The 15,300-nt window shown below is 59.0% G+C and overlaps 1 protein-coding gene across 2 annotated transcripts in view; it reads right to left on the minus strand.

Moving 5' to 3' along the window:
* TMEM104 (transmembrane protein 104) overlaps positions 1-15,300 on the minus strand; it is a 59,452-nt gene that overhangs the window by 3,745 nt on the left and 40,407 nt on the right. For both annotated transcript variants that reach the window (XM_061175735.1, XM_061175734.1), the window contains one exon: positions 13,975-14,068. In XM_061175735.1, the coding sequence (XP_061031718.1) occupies positions 13,975-14,068 (94 nt within the window). The remainder of the gene's footprint in view (positions 1-13,974; positions 14,069-15,300) is intronic.

Genomic DNA, 15,300 nt, shown 5'->3' on the forward strand with positions numbered 1-15,300 from the left:
GTCCCTGTCTCCAGTGTTGGGAGTCCATAAACCGCTGCTGTCTCTGTTCAGACCAGACCTGACAGCCCCTCCAGCCCGGGCACTCATCGCTCAGGTAGAGCCCACGATGACACCTGACATTTCTCGGGGAGTGACACAGGCGAGCGTGAAGGAACAGTGGCTGAAGAGACTGCCTGCCAGCTGCGCAGGTCCTGCCTGCCGGCCCGTCGGCAGCTCAGGGCTCCTCCCGAGTGGGAGGCTGGGGGTCTCCCCACTGTCCCCTCGGGCCACGTCATACCCTCCCCGCTCCCTGGAAGGAAGAGGCCTTTCTTCCAGGATTCACGGGGAGCCAGACCAATGTTTTCCCACAATGACACTTGGAAGTGGGCTCAACGGAAATGTCATCTGTTACTTTTCATCAGAGCTGCTGACACTGCTGGGGACAGGATGCGGGGAGGGGAGCCAGGGAACAGGCCTGTGAAAATTGCCAATAAAGACGATGATTTGTTTCTGATGCTCTCACCCGGCTCCGGCCCCGCCGCCCCTGATTCCCAGGGCCCCACGACTGAGGGGCATCCCAGATCCCGTCAGCTCTGGTCAGTCAACGGGCAAGCGGTGACCCAGTCCCTCCCTTGAGGTCTCAGTCCAGGAGCTGCCTCTGGCTGAACCCTCTCGGGGCTGGGACAGGACACCCCGTGAGGGCCTCCCTGTTTCCTCGGGGACACCCAGGGCCCCGGCAGCCTGGCTCGTCACATTTCTCAGGGTGGGTGCGGGAGGGGTGTGCGGGCCAGAGATCTGTGTGGCAGAACCGCACCCAGGAAGTGCACTGGGGCAGGATGTGAGGGGGGCACCCAGGGGAGAGGGTGGACGGGGTGAAGGCGGAGTCCCCCGTGTGCCAGGGGGTCTGTCCTGGGCCAGAAAGGGTTACGAAGCAGAGCTGAGCGGGTGGGGCGGCTACAGCTGGCCCCGGGCTGCCTGCTGATTAGCTGTTCACAAGGCTGCAGCTGACACTTCTGCCAGCAGAGGTGGGCCACCAGGGTCGGGGCAAAGGAGGCAGCTGCTGTAAGACAAGAGCTCAATCCTGTCGTGCCACTACCGGAGTGTCCCCCAGTGACCCGGCGCTACTCCTGGCCCAGGCTGAGGCCAGCACGGACTGGCGAAGAGGCAAGTGGGGAAATCCTCTGTTGCTCGGCCACGGGGCCCTGGGTCTGGTGGGCGTGGAGGAGGCAGGGAGAAGTTGGCTGTTGGGACGTGAGCTCATCACTGCTCCCTGCAGCTGGGATGCTGGCTGGTGCTTCTCTGCTCATCTTCCTCCTCAGCCCTACATCTCCAAGAGGCTGTAAGAAACGCAGGCAGAAACTGGCTCGCTGACTTCAAGGCGAGCTGTCTGGACAGCCCTGACCGGCGGCTCTGACCTTGAGGGGTCCTGGCACCAGGGCCGCGAGGACTAACTCCCCACGGCCGCCCGGCCCTGCCCTCTGGACCACACTCCTCTGCTCCCGGCCCTTCCCTCCCCTCATTGCCAGGGAAGCAGAGTTCAACAGCCATCTCCTAGATTGATCGTCCCGTCCCTGGGAGATAGCTGCTCCAAAAACTCATTAGGTCTGATAATAAATCAAGATGAAATGAGGATGACAGGTTGTGAGCGACAAACGCGGCCAGGAAGTTCGGCGGAGAGCAGGGCTCTCAGTGCACACAGGATGCCCAGGGCTCGGGCGCGGCCACTGGCAGCTCGCGCCACCTGGTCGCGGCCGTGTGGGAGGCGGGGGTGGCCGCTTGGGAGGGGGGGGCAGGGCGCGAGCGGTCCTGACGTCTGGGTGAGCAGGCCTCACAGTTCCCCGAGGGCAGGGCGGGCTGGGCTTCTCTCTGAGCCTCACAGGCCGTGCTCAGGGAGCCCACATGATGGACAGGGTAGCAGTCCGCGCCCACCTGCATCCACCCGCATCCCACACAGGAGTCCTGCTCCAAGGGGTGAGGAGGTGCGAGTTGCCGGGGAGGATGCTGTGGGGGGAGGAGGTGAGGGCCTGACACATGTCACCCGAGAAGTGGCTGACGGCCTCGGAAGATGCAGCTGCCGGGTGACGAGGGGGATCAGGAGACTTCTTTTTTAATACCTGCGGTAAAAGCCCATGTAAAAACAACTGCGCTTGTTTTGTGTGGCTCAAGGGGCTCACCAGGACCATTCATTCATTCATTCATTCGTTCATTCAGCAAAGATGTACTGAGGGCCCACTGTGCTGATACTATTCTGGGCATCTGGGGATGGTGCTCTGAGCCCGCAGTTATGGTCCTGGTCCTCTGGAGCCTACAGTCGAGGGGGCCCACCGGGTGGAACTTACAGGACACAAATTACTACAAAAGAAAGAACTGGCTAACAGCCACTTGAGCTGCAGAGGGGCAGGGGGGTAGATGGGGAGATCCCTGTCTCGGGACGTCCAAGCCCAGGGAAGAAGACCATCTGGGGGTCACAGGGGAACCGGACGCCAGAGCTGATGTGGAAGAACCTGTCGGCTGTCCCCCTCGCGGTGCAGGAGGGAAGGAGCAGCCTGGTGAGGGCAGCGACAGGGGGTCAGCACCCCGGGATTTCACTACTTCCGCCGCAGCGTTCCGCCCTCAGCATATTCATCCACCTGGAGCTGCTCCCCGCTCTCCCCACATGCGCTGCCTTGGGAGGGAGGGAGAGAGACAGGAGCGGGAGGCAAGTCCTAATCTCGGTACAAATCCTGAGCCCTGAGAGCACAGCTTAGAGAACACATCTTTCTGCCTCCTTTTCTGAGGAGGTCAGGTTAAAAGTAAAATTTACACCAGGAATGGCCCTCCAGCACAGGCACGTCCGGGGTGACAGTATCAGGATGGTGGCAGGTCAATGGGGTCATGTCAGTACTAGCTTTCTGTCCTGGGGACGCCAGCAGCCTCAAGTATGGAGGTCGAGGTAATACTTTACATCAAGATGCATTCTCACGACATTAACGAGTCATCCATGAGTTCCCTTGAGCGGTCAGAGGAGAAACGCCGCTGTCCACGGAGGCCTCCTGCTCCTCCCTTCTTCGTGAGCAAGAGTCAGATGAGGGGCCCCAGCTGGGAGCCGTCTTGCCTCACGGCTGTCTGTCTATCTGACCTCAGAGCCTCTCTCCTCGGCAGAGAGTTGGGCCGGTGAGCCGACACCCTCTGAACTCCTGCCAAAGGGTAAAGGTGGTCCAGACTTATAAGGGGATGAGAGTGAAAAAACAAACGACCCTGAATGTGGACTTCTCAGCCCCTCCTGGTTCCTCCCTTTGCTCTCCCGGATGCCCCTCCACCCTGGGGCCTCGGCGGCATAAAGAGGTGAACTGGCCCAGACCTCACAGGAGTCGGAGTTGACTCGTTCTTGGGGCCAAGTGGAGATAAGCAGGGGTCTGAGGTCTGGGTCCGGGGCTCTGGGAGTCCAACCAGCGGCCCCAGTATGCCTGTCTTGGGGCTGTGGGTCAAGGCAGAGATCAGAGTGGTCAGAAGCCAGTTCCAGCCTTTGTGCACTGGAACCCGCCCTTGGGTGGGTTGCGCTGGCGCTGGAGAGGGGAGAGTTCCTTCCGGGCCTCTGCCTTGGCCTCTGGGCCGTGGTGGGGCTCTCCCAGGCACTTGGAGTGGCAGTGAGGCTGTGCAGAGCTCCGCCTCCCTTACAGAATTCTGGGGTCTGTGTGGGGCTGGCATGAGCCGGGCCACCTGCCTGAGCATCACCGGAGTTGGGGAGCTCGGGCCAAGACTCTCCCTGCCTGGAGGAGGGCAGGGCAGAGCTCTCCCAGGAGCCCCCTGGCCCCCCCCCCCATTAGGCTGTCACTCTGAAAGTGTGATGATGGGACATGGGATCCCTCATGATGGTTTTACCATTCTGCTCCTTCTCCACGACTGGCTTTGGAATTATGCATGGGCTACCTCTGGGCATGCTGAATGCTTCTGAGGGCCCTCCTAGCAGGTGGCAGTAAAACCCTCGAGCTCTGAAGGAGAAGCACGTGCAGCTGTGCTGTCCGCCACGGCAGCCATGAGCCACAGGAGGCTCCCGAGCGCTTGAATGTGGCTGGCCCAAAATGAGCCATGCCGAAGTCTAAAACACACACTGGATTTCAAAGACTCAGTGTGAAAAAGGAATGTAAACTAGCTCATTCATCATTTTCGCATATTGGTTCCATGTTGAAAAGGTATTTCTGATATCTTAGGTTGGATAAGCATATTATTAAAATTAATTAAATATTCTGATGTGACTACCACAAAATTGAAAATTCCCCAGTTGGCTCGCATTATATTTTGATGGGGCCACGTGGGTTTACTGTGACCGTGTGCTCCGTGGCGGTGTGTGAGTGAAGCACCTGACCTGTTGGGAATCAGAAAGATCTCTGCCCCCTGCCCCCAACCTCGGCCCACGTCTCCTCACTGTAACCCTTGGTCACCTGCCCTGATTTGCACGAGACACTTTAAACCTAGGCCTGAGGTGTGATACTGGGCCAGTCTTTAAAAAGCTAAAGGAAAAATAGGCTATCAGTTCCCCAGGCTGTGCCCACCAGGGCGACCTGCCCTGCAGAGGGAAGGCACTGCTGGGTGGGGCTGGGGAAGTGGCCTGTGGTCCTGGGTCATCGAGTAAGACGGACATTCTGGTGGAAGTTCGAGCTGGAACAGAGCTTCTCTAGAACGCAGGAGGGCTCTGCCCAGTGGCCCGTGCCTGGCCCTGACCCCTGCTGTGTCCTCTGCAGGCAATGGAAGGAACACAGCTGTCACGGAGGAGAGGGACACATGTCCACTAAGGCCAGATCCCTCATCCTTAATCCCTGAGGGCCCCGGATCACACATATATGTGAAGCTGTGATTAAGAGCCAAGGGCGAAGCTGACGGACTCTTCCCAGCAGCGCCCCGGGGCCCGTGTCAGCAGCCCCGGGCCCTCCCCACAAGCCAGCCCTGCAGCGTGCCTCGCCCGGGTGGGCCTGCCTCCTGGGGAGCCGCCTAACCCCCTGAGCTCTGGACTGGCCCTGATGCTGCCCCCAGACACCTTGCTGTTCTCGGAGCCCTGTAAGTGGCTCTGCTCTGACACGTGCGAGGTGGAGGCCATCTGTCAAGGCGGCTGTCAGGGGGACGGCGCTCTCTTCTCCAAGAAGGGGATCAACATGCCAGGGCTGATGCTAATGAATGGCCGGGGGTGCCCATCCCAGCTCGGGCACTGGCGCTCCAGGCTGGGAGCTGGGTCCGGGGGAGGATCCGGCACCAGCTTCCTTCCTCACCACCGCCCTGCCCTCAGAGGTGCTGGGGCATGCATGTGTCTCTCCTTAGGCTGGGTCATCAGGCCGGGGCCCCCGAGATTCAGGAAAGCTGGGAGGAACTGACAGGGTAACGTCAGCCTGAGCTGAGAACCACTGAAGACCAAGCAGTTGCTCGGCCCTGAAAGTGGAAGCAGGCGGCTGGGTAACCGTTCCTTAAAGAACAGGACCGACTGCGAACAGAGAGCCACTGGGCAGGCTCACAAGACCCACAGGCCAGGGCTGTAGGTGGCAGCTCACCTTGCGAAGCTCTAACCCCTTGGAAAGAGCAGGAGAGAGGGAGAGAGGTGGCCGCTGCCCTTCTTCTAAACAAGCTTAAGTTCTCAAGTTACGCTGGGTTCAACTCCTGATTCTGCCACCGAACTGTGTGATCCCGGGGCAGTCACTTAACTTCTCAGTGCCTCTGTTCCATCACCTTTAAAAAGGGGGATGCTGGGCTTCCCTGGTGGCGCAGTGGTTGAGTCTGCCTGCTAATGCAGGGGACACGGGTTCGAGCCCTGGTCTGGGAAGATCCCACATGCCGCGGAGCAACTAAGCCCGTGTACCACAACTACTGAGCCTGCGCGTCTGGAGCCTGTGCTCCGCAACAAGAGAGGCCGCGATAGTGAGAGGCCCGCGCACCGCGATGAAGAGTGGCCCCCGCTTGCCACAACTAGAGAAAGCCCTTGCACAGAAACGAAGACCCAACACAGCCAAAACTAAATAAATAAACTAAAAATTAAAAAAATAAAATAAAATAACAAATGTTCAAGTACAATTGGTGTCTAAAAAAAAAAAAGAGAGAATTTCCCCACCCTTGGTATCAAATCAAGTTCCTTTCTACCTCCCCTTGATACCTAACCAAAAAAAAAAAAAAAAAAGAGGGATGCTCATGGGTGCTGGGAGGATGGAATAAGATGGTACAATGAAGAACAGGGGCAGGGCCTGGCCCACAGCAGTTGCTCAAAAACGTGTCAGTCCCTTTTATTGTCGCAAAAACCTGATTTCCCATCCAGAAAGCCCAGGCAAGCAGGAAAACTTGTCAATACCGAGTTCTCCCCTAATTTTCCTTTTGCTCCAAGGAGGGTACTGGGGTCATCCTCGTGACCCCAGCCGGGTCGAGCCACAGTCATGACCCTTCCCTGCTGAGCGTCTCTGGCCCAGGGGCCAGCTGATCTTTGGGGCTCTGGGGGTCAGGAGGACCCCGGGCTGCTCATATCTGCTCTGTGAATCAGAGACACCTCCCCTCCCTCCACTGAAGGCCACACAAGGCTAAGCTGTCCCCTCCACCTGTCATCTGGGGGGAGTCGACACGTGCTCTCTGTAGGGGGCTGGGCGAGGCTGGAAAGGAATTCTGTTAGGGTTCTTTGGCGCTTGTGTTGATCCATCCTTCCTGTGTCACCACCCTCCCACCTGAGCACAGGCTGTGGTCGGGGTGGGGCCTCCTTTCATGCTCCGAGAAGACAGGACACACTCTATCTCTGGCTGGGAGGGGTTCCCTCTGGGGAGAAGGGGAAGCTCCCCGTGCAGATGCACTCGGCTCCAGAAGCATCTTGGCCCTGCGTCGGATTTCACGGCAGGTCGATGAGACATTCTGTGATTGCTGCCCTTGCAAAAAAGTCACCTGGGTTTCCACTGAAGGGAAGAATTTAAAGCCAATCAGACTACCTTCCCATGCAGGATCAGCCCCCGTGGTTTCTGGAGGATTCTAGCTCTGTAGTTGTCATCGTCGTCATCATCATCATCATGGAGGCAGAAGAGAAGAATGTTTACATAATCAACTTATGGGACTGAGATTCTACTCCAGAAGGACTCAGGGCAAAGCCTCCCCGCCTCCAAGTGTGTCAGGAGGCACAGGTCGTTGATAAAGGGCAGGTATCTGAGTCTCTGAAGCAATCAAGTCTTAAGTACGAAATCAAGAGTTCTGGCCTTTTCATCCTTCAACTTTCCGCACTCTCAAGGCATGGCAAGTGGCGCCTGGGACGGCAGGCTCTCAATTCTTCATTCTTAAGCTGTCAGAGCCAGCTCCATTTGTAATCGCTGGGAAAGCGCAGCCGAGGGGCCTCTGGCTGCTCGTGGACTAATCTCCTTCCCAGAGACTGGAAATATAAAACTTCCACACCGCCACCTTTCCTGAAGGCCGCTCAGTCCTTTCTTAACCCTTTCTTCTTGCCACTGTTCCCCCTTCTGATTCGTATGTCGAAGCCCTAATCCTCAATGTGACTGTATTTGGGGACAGGGCCTCTAAAAAGGTATTACAGGTTAGATGAAGTCATAAGGGCGGACCCTAATCTGATGGGATACGTGCGCTTTTAAGAAGAGAAAGAGACACCAGAGTACGTGCTCTCTCTCTGCACACACAAAGGAAAAGCCATGTGAGGACACGGTGAGAAGGTGGCCGTCTACAAGCCAGGCAGGGAGGCCTCACCAGAAACCAACCCTGACAGCACCTTGATCTTGGGCTTCTAGCCCCCAGCACTGAAAAAATAAATTTCTGCTGTTTAAGCCGCCCAGCCCGTGGTATTGTTACAGTAGCCTGAGCTAAGACAGCTGTTAAGCAGTGGCTGGATGCAGAGAGAAAACAGGAAGGCAAGGAAGAGGAGAGGCAGTACTGTGACAAGGGCGTTGGGTTGCCCTGGTCTGAATGTAAACCCCGGAGCTCCAGGGTTGCCCTGGGCCACACCAGCTCTGTAGACGGATATGGCTGCCTGACCTGGTTGCCTGCCTGGGGTTTACCCTGGCTTGTGTGCAGCCTGATTCTGAGCAGAGGCGAGCCTGTAACCATCAGTGTCCGTCAGACACCTCGCCCCGCCTGGGCCTCACCCTCTCTTTCCTTGCCAGAGTCCAGGCAGCTGGCCTGCTAACCTCCTGGTGGAACAGGAGTCCCTGCCTGATGGCCAGGTCAGCACACGTGTCAGCCACACGCAGAGTAGAGCTACTGACAACAGAGGCCGCTCAGAGGGGAGGTGTGGCCGGGAGATCCATGGCCTCTGCTTGGGGCCAAGCGGAGCTCTCAGGTCAGTCCTGCCGCTAATGAAAGGGGTCATTCGGCGACACGTGGCTGGCCCTTCAGCAAACTTTGATTAAGTGTCCACTCTACCCTAAAACCCTTAAGACAGAACCCTTCAGTTCCTCTTCTTTCAACTGACCTTTGCATCTGCAGAGAGAACTTTTAGAAAACCAAGAATAAAATTAAGACTGAAATGAAATGTACATAAAAAAGGTTTCCTGGATTCCCTCCACTGGCTGTGTAACAAGGGAAAGCCGGACCCTTAATGGCCCAGGAGAGCCCTGGAGAGTGGCCTAGAGAGACGGTAGGCAGGGCAGCAGCAAAGGCTCAGGACAAAGGCTGGCTGGAAGGTCAGAGGGGGCCCATGTGCTACCTTCATTAGGGAGCGGGGGTCCTTCCTGGTCCCCCGAGAAGCACCAGTTGAGAGTGAGGGGACAGCAGTGAGTGACCATGAAGGAATTCAAACGCTGAGCTGGCACGCTGAGCCAACAGGATGTGGGGAACAGACGGCTCAGACGTAGAAGACCCCAGGCTGCCGGTGGTGACAGGTCAGAGCAGTGCCACCAGCAGACACCCAGCTGAGATCAGTCACGGATCTGCGGGGGAGGAGGCCACGCGGCCACAGATAATTCTGAGGACAGGTAAAACCAGAGCCCTTATGTTCCCAGGTGATGGTCTCCTCCTGGGGACCTTCTGCCACTCGGGCTACCACCACCGGGTCCCACCTCTCCCTGCTGGCTCGGTCTGGAAGACAAATCTGGGGCACCAGCCAGGGGGAGGTGGGGCGAGCAGGGCCAAGAAAATTCAGGAGGCAGGCTCAAGTTTATCCACCACCAGTCGGGGAGGACGGCGCCTGACCCACTTTGAGGGGAGCACAGAGATGGGAATACTGTGCGTGCTGCTCTGAACACACAATCAGAGGGAAGGCAGCCCTGTGGGTCCCTGACAACCCAGACCGAGGAGGGCTGCCCTGAGCCAGAGCTGCCTTTATTAGAAAGAATCGTTTTTTTAACAACGCCAGATGGGGAGCCCCGAGCCAAGCCAGCTGTTCGTGTCCCCGAGTGGGAGGCGTCTGCGGGGGTGGGGGTTGGGGGGCTGGTAATGGGAGTGAAGTGATGATGCTGCCGCAGCCCCTTCCAGCCTGAGAGCTCCCTGCTGGGCGGCCCAAGTAGAACAGTCCACAGTGGTCCATTTCGCGGTTTAGGGCTCCAGGCTCTGGTGCCACAGCTGCTGGGCCTGTGGACACGAAGGACAGCACTGTCGTCGGCGTCTCCTAAGTGTCCCTGGTCGACCTATGGCTGACAGTGAGAGCTGGAAGTCAGGAGGAAGCCCAGCCTCTCTGTGAGGTGGGCCTGCATCTCATTTCTCTTGGGCTCAGGCTTCCTTGAAGACGATGGGGGTGGAGGCTGGTGGGGGCAGGGAGGCTCCCCGCCCGGTGTTCCCCAGGTACACACAGCGCTGGGGTGGGGCGGAGGGGAGGCCATACGGAGGCAGCCGGTGATGCTCCAACGTCTCTCCAGGGACCATCCAGCAACACAGCTCTTTCTGGGGGTGGCTTGGGCCACGCCCCTGATCTCCGGGCCAGCCCCAGGGGAGGCTCACTCTGAGGCCACCCCCAGGACGCAGTGGCCGGAGACGCCCATGGCAGGGACGCGCACGGGGCTGACGTCTGGATGCTGACCCGCTGCTGAGCGCTCTGCCAATAGCGCTTTCCACACAGTCCCAATTTATCTTCCGGCCTTCGCCACCGCCCGACAGGGAGCCTGGCCCGTCAGTGCACACCGGCGACGGACGCCGGCCGACCTGCGCACCCGGGCCGGAGCCGAGTGTTCAGGAGCCAGTGGACGGCACGGGGGGCAGGTCAAGGAGTCTGCTGAGGCCTGCACAAGTTTCACCTGCCGGGATGGCAATCGATCGCTCTCGTCCACACAAATTCAGGGGCATTTGCAAACCGGGTCTCCCAGACTCAGCATCTTGGTCTCTCCAGAACTTATTTGATCAGCAAAAGACACGAATCGATGTTGGCGCGTGTCAGACATGTTCTGACATTTTCCCGACAAGCGGCTATTTGCAAAGGCCATCCAACTTTTAGATCCCGTCCTGGCAGCACCAGGGGCTTCTGGCAGAGGGCATGGTGAACACCCTGGAGGAACCAGCTTAAAGGCTTCTCCGCTTGTCTGGAGCTCCGCGGGCCCCTGCTCGGGGTGGGGTCCCTGCAAGTCTGCCCCAGCCTCATTTCAACAGATGGCAGAACAAATTCCTGATTACGCACAAGAACGTTTCCGGCTCAGCACGTTTATTTATGATTTTCCGGTCCCTTGGTGCTCATTCTTCCCTTTTGTCTTCCTGGAACCCAAGCCAGCTTACTGCCACCCTGAGCTCCCTGCTCGGCTCTTTTGGACAGTCTGGGCCCTAATCTGGGCGGCGGGAAGAGGCAGGGTGCGTGGGAAGGAGGGAGGTCGGGGGGCACAGCCGCACAGCTGCCGTTCAGAAGCAAAATGAAGAGGGAGCTCATTGCAAACTGACAACTTCGCGCAAACCTGAGAGGACTAACGGGGCCTTGGTGCTCACTGCCTTTGGAGGAGTTCTAGAAAAATCACCTGGGATCAGCTGGGGCCAGAGGAGACACCCCCCTGGGACGTCCCGTGGGCAGGGCGTGCTCCCTCCCACAGCGGGGCTGCCTGGGGGCTCCCCGGATTCCACAATCTTCGCTCCCTGCCCCCCCTCCTGCTGCCGCCCGCTGCCTGGGGTCAGGACCAGGGAAACTCCTTCCACCAAGTCTACGAAGGAAAACGCCCAGGTGTCTCCACTGCCCCAGGCTGGGAACTGAACCCCGGGTTCAACTACATGTTAGAGAGTTGACTTCACTGGCCGATTTGTCTTCCACTTGAGAGGGCTTTGTGTCAGAGACGGGTCTACTTTTCAAGCTCAGAGGCCTGAGTCCCTCATGGAGACAAACGACTGGTCTGTGCTGTCACCCACTGCAGCTGTCACCCACTGCAGCGCCTCGGGGAGAAGGTTCGCGGAGAGGCTGCTGCCGCCTGATTATCTCAAGGATCAGAGGGAGGAAAGAGGCGAGTGACTCGCAGAGACAGCCATGTCACCACCAAAACACGAGCGCAGACGACCCTCACGGGCTGGTCTCCACCGGGTGCCCTCTCTCAAGGCCACGGCCGCCTGGCTCTGTCGCACTGCAAGGGCTGCCACCGAGGGCCCAGGAAGTTGCAGGTGGGAGACCAGAGGAGTCCCCCTGCAGTCCCCTTGTTGCCCTGTGAGAGGGGGGCTCTGGCTGGGAGGAGAGGCAGGATGGGGTCACCGGGGGCCAGGGTGGCCTGTGCCACGGGAAAGAGCAGCTGAGTTTCTAAAGCAACTGAGCCGCAGGTGACACTCCGTGAGCCCGGTTCTGGAGGAGGAGGAAGAGAACTCCAACGGCAGAAGCAGGAGGGGCCGCTCGAGGGGCCTGAGGACCCTGTGCCCAGCTAGCGACGGGAGCTCAGTGCCACCTCTGCAGGTGGGAGCTGGGTCTGACCTGAGCCTGGGGGCACCTGGCGTCCTGTGCCCAGACAATCGCTCTCTATTTACTGTCAGCCTCCTCCTCTCCCTCTTACAACCTTCTCCCTTTTAACAAATGCATCGCTCACCAGACGCGGAGAGGACCTCGTCATGCTAAACAGGCCCCAGGTGCTATGGAAGCCATTAACTGTCATTACCCAGGTGGCTTCCCCCGTGGGCTTACTGGGAATCCATCATGTCAGCTACAGCACATCGTCCCCTCCACCTCCCGCACCCTGCTCTGTCCCCCTGACGACGGAGCCAGCGCTTAACGAGCCCCTTCCACCGCTGATGCGGCAGGTCAAGGACAGTCAACCCCGAGCCGGGCAGGGGCCAGACCTCCAGGACTTGGGGACCCGACTTCAGGGAGTGGAGGAGTTGGGGCAACAGAATTGGGCCAGGGAAGCGAGAGGGAGAACGTTTTTCTCCAAATACAGCTCACCGAGAGAAAACTTTTCCTTCTGGAGGTCACCAGGGCTTTCAAATACTTCCTATAAGCGGACTTACAAGGAGAAGATTGGACGGCCAGTAATTCTGATCCCAGTTTTTGGACACAACCCCTCCTGATACCCACGGAGGCTCCCTTCCAGCTTCTTACCCTGGAGCTAGCGTGATCCTTACGTTCTAAGGAAGGAGTTTGCATTTTTTCCCCAGGTGGTCATGTTAGTTTAACCCAGGGCTTTGGAGCTTGTGAATGAAATTTGGGAAGAGCAGCCTATAGGGTCAGACCAACTGGGTGGGCTCAACAAGGACTCCTGCCCCATCCAGGTGTGACGGGGGTCATCCTGCTCCCTCGTCTCAGCCGGACGGTGAAGGGCAGCTCATCGAGCTACAGAGGCCCCAGAGCTCACACACTGGACGGCTCGGTCCTGCTCTCATTTCCTTGCAGGAAGGACCAAGAGTGGGAAGAAGCTACAGGCTGGCGAGTCTGGCTCAAGACGAGGCACTGGCAGACGTCCCCTCAGGTGCAGCAGGGGCCTTCCCCCTTCGTGAGCTCCTGGGTTGGAGGCTGCCCGCCCCGTCCTCGAGCTGCAGCGCCTGCCTCTGCAGAGAGGGGGCTGGGCTGGATGACCTGGCACCTTCCAAATGGAGATGCACCAGGACTCCTGGGACGCCGTGGCTCCTTACGCTGGGATCTTGGAATCCTGGAGTGAGGGGAGCCAGGGGCCTGAAGGTGCCAGACATGCTGGAGACCATCTGGATCAGAAACTGTCCTGAGCTCGTCACGATCTAGCGCCGAGTGCCAGCATGGAATGAGGAGCAACGTGCACCCCGAGTCCTGATCAGGGCGGGTGCAGCAGCGACGGGAGCTGGGCCAGAGGGTCAGGAGGAAGGCCTCCCAACCTCGGGTTCCTTGGGAACCTCCGTGCTGATGGGCAGTGGGGATCCTGGGGAGCACCCCGCGGGGGTCCTGGAGGCTGGGCAGACCCCCCGCCAGGCCCGTCAGCCAGAACAGCAAGAGCATCTTTGTTTTTAGACCAAAACAGGCATGCAACTGATCCCAGAGCACCTGCCGGTGGGGGGTCAGCGGTGACTGCACACCCTCCGGTCACGGGTCCAGGTGGGTCAGCAGCCTGGCCCTTCCGGGTGGCTGGCAGGACAGTGTCGGGGGTGACCAAGCTCCTGGCCGCAGAGCTGGTATGGGGGAGAAACCCCCAAGCTCCCCTGAGGATGGTGGCGCGCTCACTCAGGAGGGCGTCAGACAGTTGGAAGGTACCACAGATGGGGTGTCTCTTCCCGCCCTGGTGGCCGGGGACACAGAGGTGGCCGCCATGGCCCACGGGGTCCTATGGCTGTGCCACACGGTGCGCCCATGAGAACAAACAGCAGGCTTCTCCCCCGCCCTGAAGGGGGCTGAGCCCGACCCAGGCCCCCAGGAGCCCCGGAGCCCACCTGCAGGTTGCAAGGGGACCCAGCACGGTTGGAATCAGCAGTCCAGGGCTGAGCCCCGCCTCTGCCTGCATTACGGGACCTTGAAGTGACTTCTCTTTTTTGGTACTAGATTTCCCCACCAGTAAAAAGGCACAGAGCACCTGCCGCCTCCTGGCCCGCGGGAGTCCACAGAAGCCCTTGCCACGTTGCAGCCCTGGCCGTGAGCTCATGTGGCCGCGGCCCACGTGGCTGAGGACAGGAGGAGGGGAGAAAGGGCAGACCCGAGGTGTTTCTCAGACTCACCGATCCATCTCATCAGCGACGTCAGGATCTGCAGGTACTTGGTCTTCTGGACATCAAAGAAGGTGAAGGGTCCGAGGAGGAGAGTGAAGACAGCCTGGTGATGGAAACAAGAGTGAGAGGGCGCAGAGGCTGGGCGCACACGGCACATCGTGCATGTGGGGAGGGCACACCGTTCACACAGCCCCCGGCCACCCCAGGGCCGGTCCTAACCCAGGTGTGCACCTGGAACGGCAGAGGCTCCCTGGGGTCAGAAAGCATCACCTGGCGAGTTCCCAGGGCCAGGGGTGCAACAGAAACTCAGAGCTGTGCTTCTCTGCTGTTCCTCACACTTACTGCCCTGAGGCTACTTTCTAGGCAAATCCGAGGTGACATCCTAGGGACATGGCCCCGCTTGCTTCTCTTCAGCAAGCACTGCCTGAAGGGTTGAGGGCCCGGCACTGAGCTGGCGCAAGCACGAGTTAGGAAGGTGAGGCTCCGAAACAAACACCAGACACACCCTGGACCCGCTCGGTTTACTGGGAAGAAAGGACCAGGGGTGGGGTGGGGGACGCAGGGGCCCTGATGACATGGCACAGTGGGAAGGACACCATCCTGAAGGGTTCAGAGGAAAGGATCAATCAGGATGTCGTTCATCAGCAACGTCCTGGACTTCAAGAGAAGGGAAAGCCTGGAGAACCAGAGCCAGTGGCTCCCAGGGCAAACCCGTCAGAGAAACATCCTGGACCAGGAAGAGCAGGGGCTACCCCAGGAAGCTGGGAGTGAACAGGGGTAGGGGTGGGAGCCCAGCCAGAGGGGTGGGAGCTGCTGGCACCGGGCCCCTCCCTATGCTTCCTCTCTGGAGAACAGGGGAAAGCGAGCGTTTACTTAGGAGGAAAAAAGAGAATCCAAACCCTGCCTTAGGGAACTGGTCTGTGGGAAATCTGAACCCGCTCTGCAAAGGAAAACGGGGGTAAATGTGGCACTGTAGAGACTGGGGCTGGGAACCGAGGGAAGGTGAGGACCTCCATGCCAAATCGGCTGCTCCGAGAGCAGAGGAATTAGAAGCTGCTGGTTGGAGTTACGATGATGGTACCATTTCCGATCTGCCACTCGGAAGCAGCGGAGGCATCAGACCTTATTAACATTTACACTGTGCCATTTTATCACGGTACTGCTAATGACACTCGCCAGAGATGCGGCTGACTGCGCCAGGCCTGAAAGTGGGGAGTGGGGCCCACTTCGGGGAGTTGGGTCTGGCCCTGTGATGCGGGTGAACACCTCCCGGCTGCTCGGCCTGGCTCCCCCGAGGCGGGCTGAGCCCGTCTCTCCCCTCCCTGCCTGCAAGGA

Source organism: Eubalaena glacialis, chromosome 19 (assembly GCF_028564815.1).
Source record: "Eubalaena glacialis isolate mEubGla1 chromosome 19, mEubGla1.1.hap2.+ XY, whole genome shotgun sequence".
Taxonomy (NCBI): Eukaryota; Metazoa; Chordata; class Mammalia; order Artiodactyla; family Balaenidae; genus Eubalaena; species Eubalaena glacialis.